Raw genomic sequence first — 6,000 nt, 5'->3', positions numbered from 1 at the left:
CCAGAGCGCCCCACCACCTCGTCCTTTCGTGGTCGCCTTGTGGAGGTGGATTCCTGTCTGAAGGTCATAGATCTACGACACGGACCTTGTACAAACATTGCACATTGTGCAGTCAATCCGTACCCAGTTTACCTTCGAGCTCCACATAAAAGCATACCAAGTGTGACCTTAGTACACGAAGTTTCTCACATCGTACAAACTAATACTTGTAGTAGCATTCTGCCATACGATTTTTCTTCCCTTGGCTGTAAAATCAAGGTGGGGCGCTCTCGCGAGACGGGGCGCTCTGGCGGTACTAGCAAGAGTCCATAACCCCAGGCCCAGGGTTACCCCAAGGTTATGGACTCTTGCTAGTACCGGTACATTTTTGTATTTGAGTTGAAAGTCCACATGCCTTCAAAGGTTCCCATCTACAATTGTACATGCACACGGCCCAAAATAATAATTGTAAAAAAGAGAAGAAACACATGAGAATGAGTTATGCAGCAATTATCCACAACTGTACCAAGATGATAAACGGTCAGAAAGTGCGATAAGGGCCAGTGTACACTGATGATGTTGACGTAGAAGCACGTTTTGAATAGAAGCATGGTTTGAACCCCGGCTTATACGGCCGTAAGCACCTGCTTCAATAAGCAACATTACGGTGTGTGAACTATTCCCTTTAATCCGCTTTAGACATGCACGCAACCACGGTCTGATACAATGAACCAACAGGCAAGACGAACAACCTGGGCGGTTCTCATGGATCCCAGAATGACGAAAATAAGCCCAAAAGCTAGCCAAGCAAAGTCTGGCCAGGGACTGAGTAGTAAAACACGGGAATTTTACTACTCCCTGGTCAGACAGAAGCACTCACAAGAACACTGTAAGGTCTGGGCACCGAGTCTGTGGGTCACTACTAATAATTATTATGACATGAAGTGCTAATTCTTTAGCGTCCAAGACAATGTCAGCCATCGTCTGAGAGGCTCGAAGGACCAATTTACAATTTCTAGAATCAGACTCGAAGATTCATTATTGTAAGGAAAATATTAAATTTTCTCTCTTGTCTCAATGGAGAAAACTCAAAGAACAAAGCAGTGAAGCATGCGGCCAGCAAATCAAGGTACGAGGGTTGCCATGGCGGATCGCCAGCAACGTTGCCAGTGTACGGCGAAAAGAGATAGTGCGGGAAAACACGAAGATACAAGGAGAAGACTGTAAGCTCAGGTAAATGCGAGAGAGGAGTTGGTGATTATCAAGAATGGAGAAAGGAAGATCAGAAGAGAGAGAGAGAGAGCTAGAGAACGAGGCTATCTGGTGATCATATGCAGTATCTCACACATACACACACACACACACACACACACACACGCACGCACACACACTCACACGCGCACACACATCAACGATAAAGCCAAATGTCAAAGAGGGACACGAGGGAAGACCGCATGTCTAAGAATACAAAAAATATAACACCGCATATTGATGGTCAGTTGTGACTGTCACTCTCAAGCAGTGAACGGTCTCGCCCTGAAAGAGGAAAGGTGCATCCCTATTCTGCATCACTCTCATGGACAAAATTCAAAGATTCAAGTGCGCTTGTACATAAAATGTCAAGTTGTCAATAGGTTTACAATGCCACTCAGACAAATGCAGTGACTAACACCATTGCCATGGCCACTGCAGAATCACAGTTTCAACTTTCAAGTACAGTGTATTGGTGACTGACTGTGAGGTTGCGATAACATTAACAGCCAGTCTTGGACAGCAAAGCAAACAAATGAATCGCTATCACGGAATCGCAAAACAGCTCCTTAGCGAGCGTGCATTGCAACTGGATAGATAAAATATGTACTACATGAAAAACAGTGAATACTGTACATGGCATGGAAGTAAAGAGAATACCGTAACTGCAATTGCAGCAGCTAGGCATGGTGATTGGCTGTCTAACCATAGGTGAGTCCGCCATTGTATTCACAGCTCACACTCCCTGTAGAGGAATCAAAACAGAGCAATATATTAACACAAAGAAACCAATCTACTGCGAACAGAAGCAGCTTAGACTCACAGTTACCCTGTTAGGTAGGTCATCAACAACTCATAAGTTATGTCCATTGGCTGTATATTGCTGCCACGCTACAAAATTAATAACGCATATTAGGTTTCTTCTCTATGCAGTGCATTACAGAAACCACTGTGGCAAGACAATCCCAGGAAAGCGTTCACCATGCACCCAATCAGAGAATGCGTGGCGGCTTGTCAGAGAAAGCCACATGGTGTCATGGGAACTTATAATACCAGAACCTTAGATATACAATACACTCAAGTTGAGCAACTAGGCCGTACAAACTAACTGCAATAGTGAAGACATAATGCTACTGTCTACTCGCAGGTCCCATCAAGCACTGTGGGCCGTAGGTTACAACGCAAAAGAGACAAGTCTTCACTTCCTTTCAAAGGTGAAAAAGACAAGAAACGGCACGGGACCAGAAGGGAGGAAGTACAAATCGGATCGCTAGGTGCACTGGTAGTTACCAGAACTGTGTTTTACCTGCTGCTATTCTCAATACAGTGCTTGCTCAGTCATTGTATGCAGCTTCCCTGTTAGAAAACAGAAGGCAGCACACACTGCTGGGGTAAAATCTCTGGATATACACAGTCAATTCCTCAAAGGACAAACTATCAATGGCTGTATCAATGACCAATAGGAAGAAAGGTCAACAGCAGCCTTTGGCTTATTGATGCCAAATGACTTTTATCTATCCTCTAGGGAATGCACTCTCTGGCCAACCTCGTTCTCAGCACCATCGATAAAGTCACTCCAAGTAAGGTGGTGACTTTTTTTGTAAGAGTGAGTGTGCTAATTGTGCCGTTTGGAGGTGAGTGAAAGCACAGCATGAGCACAGAGATTAATAGAGTGGACTATGAAAGAAGGTGTGTTTCGCTCTTAGCCTATCCTTTTTCATTTGCTCTTGGGGTGGCAGGTAAAATTTTGTAAATACACATACTATCACCGCTCTAGGCTAGCATTGAGGTCAGGCGGTTACAAGCATGATTCTGGCCATGCATTGCATAGACCAATGATCTGACATGTAAAACTTTCACATCCGGTGCATAGATGTACAGCAATGTGGGTGCAATGCTCTTGTATCTTCCCTGCGATGCTCCGACTACATTGTACTTAATTAAGTAATATAAATTATACACGTTCCGCTGTTGCTCTCCCATTATGTCGCATACTAATTTAGCCTCATTATAATAATAATTCTACTTCACCTTCTCTCTGCATCCAGGAGCACTGTGCATGCCTAAGTCATGCACAGTAAGTACGTTCTTACTTGAGACATTCGGTACGCAATAGTCACAGATCCGCAATTTTTAAAGCATTTTCATAAGAAAATTTTTTCCTGGCCAGTTCCCTGTAAGCGCATGCGCGCGCGTGGCCAACTCAGTTTTTTCTTTGCGCTGGTCGCAGATCCGTTGAAAAGCTTCCTTGTGTCTTTCCCTTTTTCGGGAACAGTATTTTTCCTTTTTTTAACTAGCAAGTTAGTTAGTTTCTTGTAGTATTTTCCATGGATGTTGGCGACATCGATGCTGATCTGGAGTTCGTCTCCTCGGAACAATTCAATAAGTTGGAGACCTCTGTCACTACGTTGAAGTCAGACGTTTCTTCTATCGCCCAACTCACTTCCATTACGGAATTATTGACGAAGAATTCCGGTACCAGTAACCCAGGTGTTCAGCACACCACTGCTCCTCAACCCGATGACTTGGGTCAGAAGTTGATGGATGTCGATGAGGAGGTCCTACCTTCAGCCTTACTCCCTGATTCAGCCGAAGCCGGCGATTTAGAACAGGTTTCTTTCGTGGGAGACAAAGAGCTTGGCGCTAATGTTTTGGACGAGCAAGCTCCTATCCGAACGTATCGGCCTAAATCTTCCTCCCACACGCCCTGTCCTTGGAAATTACCTGCCCTCCACGACGCTATTCTACTTCGCAACGCAGCACATCGTCACTGGCGAGCCTCGCCGACTGACATGGATCTGCGAACTGTATTCACATCAGCACGAGCCGAGGCTAAGCAAATGTCCCGACGCCTCAGGGCCCAGAATCTTCTCACACGGAGTCAGGCAAATGCACGCCTCACTTGGAAGACAATAAACGAGCTCAGCGGCCGGACCAAAACTTCCACTCCACCCTTTGTCAGTATAGCAGCACTCAGTGAGCAATTCAGTGGAGTAGTCTCCGATCCAAGTAGACCTGTGCAGCTATCCCTACCTTGTGGTCCGTCACCACGGGATCCTTTGCGGGGATTCCAGGCCACTAGTGTTGAGGAGGTATTCACCTTCCTCGTGAGACTCGATGCTCGTAAAGCTGAGGGCAGCGACAGTATTCCGGCATTCATCCTGAAGCATTGTGCAGCAGCCCTCGCTCCGTCGCTATCCATATTAATTAATGCATCCCTTTCGTCTGGCATTGTGCCCGTCTCCCTGAAGATTGCAAATGTTCTACCCCTATTTAAGTCTGGTGACAAGAACGCATCTCGCAATTACCGTCCCATATCTTTGCTGCCAATAGCATCGAAGATCTTGGAGAAGATAGTCCACAAACGCCTGTGTGACTTCTTACAAACCCATTCACTTTTGCCCGCCAATCAGTTTGCGTACCGGCCACAACACTCCATGGAAGATGCCTTGACCTTGGCCATGGACCGCTATCTGTCGTCAGCAGACCACCAGCTACATACTGGCGCAGTACTAGTGGACATGAGCAAGGCATTCGATAAAGTACGGCACCAGCTCATGATCCAAGATTTGTTTGCTTTGGGTGTATCTTCGACTGCATTGCGTTGGTTTGCGAGCTACTTCACGGACCGTCGACAGAGAGTAGTTCTGGCGAGTGGGCAGTGCTCGGGCCTAACTGCATGCGAGTGTGGAGTCCCTCAGGGTAGTGTACTGGGTCCTTTGCTGTTTTCACTATATACCATGGACGTCCATAGCGTCACCAGCCCAGCACACTCCCAGCTGTTTGCGGATGACATTCTTCTCGACACCGCAAGCAGATCCGTAGCAACCCTAAATCAAGTCTTATCAGTTGCTGTGTCAAACTTGGCTGACTACCTACACGGGAAAGGCCTGGTTTTAAACCCTGACAAGACGCAGGTCTTAGCCATTGAGGCATCCCGCCGTAGTACCCTGGAACTCAACGTTAACTGCAATGGGACGCCTCTCACCCAGACCACCACTGCTCGCTTTCTGGGCCTACAGATCGATTCCTGTCTTCGGTGGGACGTGCAGGTCTCCAGCATAGTACGTAAAACTTCCCAGAAGCTAACCACCCTGAGAACCATCCGCCCGTCGCTATCTGAACGCCAGTCACTCCTCTTCTATTCTGCTCTTATACTTCCTGATATGCTTTATGGATCAAACGCGTTCTTCTCTGCACTTACGGCTCAGCAGCAGCACCAGCTCGCTGTCCTCGACAAGCGATGGGTTCGCTGCGTAGCCGATCTGCCCTTCCCGTCCCATACCACTCCTGCATACACTCGCCTTTCCCTGACCCCTGTAATTGAACGTGCCAAATGCAAACTCCGTTTCCTTATGCACCGTGTCCACACCAGCAGCATCAGCCCTCTTCTGAAAGATAGAGTAGCCCTCCAACCTCCCAGTAACACCCGTGGCAATGACAATAGCAAATACGTTGTTCCGCTAACTCGGTGAATATCTAGCAACAGCCGACCATTGGTTTCCGCCGTGAAGCTTTGGAACACCCTGCCACAGGAACTCACGTCCACTCGTCGTCCAACCCCGTTTAAAAGATTGCTGAAAGTGTTTTTCTATGGTTAATATGGCTGAATAGCACCTCCCTCTGGCATAGGTCCTCATCTTCCTATTTCTCCCTGAGTGTTACTTCGTTCGAACTTGACTTGTAATTACCTGTACAAATACTTCCTATTGACTGTTTTCTCATTTTCTCAAGTGCAGCTTTATCGAGCCACACTTTTTATTCTATCGC

The 6,000-nt window shown here is 46.8% G+C and overlaps 1 protein-coding gene across 2 annotated transcripts in view; it reads right to left on the bottom strand.

Moving 5' to 3' along the window:
• Positions 1-874: 874 nt before the first annotated feature.
• LOC135822541 (uncharacterized) overlaps positions 875-6,000 on the bottom strand; it is a 62,367-nt gene continuing 57,241 nt past the window's right edge. For both annotated transcript variants that reach the window (XM_065335334.1, XM_065335335.1), the window contains exons 19-20: positions 2,537-2,586; positions 875-1,975 (exon numbers count right to left, since the gene is read on the bottom strand). In XM_065335334.1, the coding sequence (XP_065191406.1) occupies positions 2,565-2,586 (22 nt within the window). In that variant the 3' untranslated portion in view covers positions 875-1,975; positions 2,537-2,564. The remainder of the gene's footprint in view (positions 1,976-2,536; positions 2,587-6,000) is intronic.

Source organism: Sycon ciliatum, chromosome 8 (assembly GCF_964019385.1).
Source record: "Sycon ciliatum chromosome 8, ocSycCili1.1, whole genome shotgun sequence".
NCBI classification, from domain to species: domain Eukaryota; kingdom Metazoa; phylum Porifera; class Calcarea; order Leucosolenida; family Sycettidae; genus Sycon; species Sycon ciliatum.
This window is presented reverse-complemented; position numbering and strand designations above follow the sequence as displayed.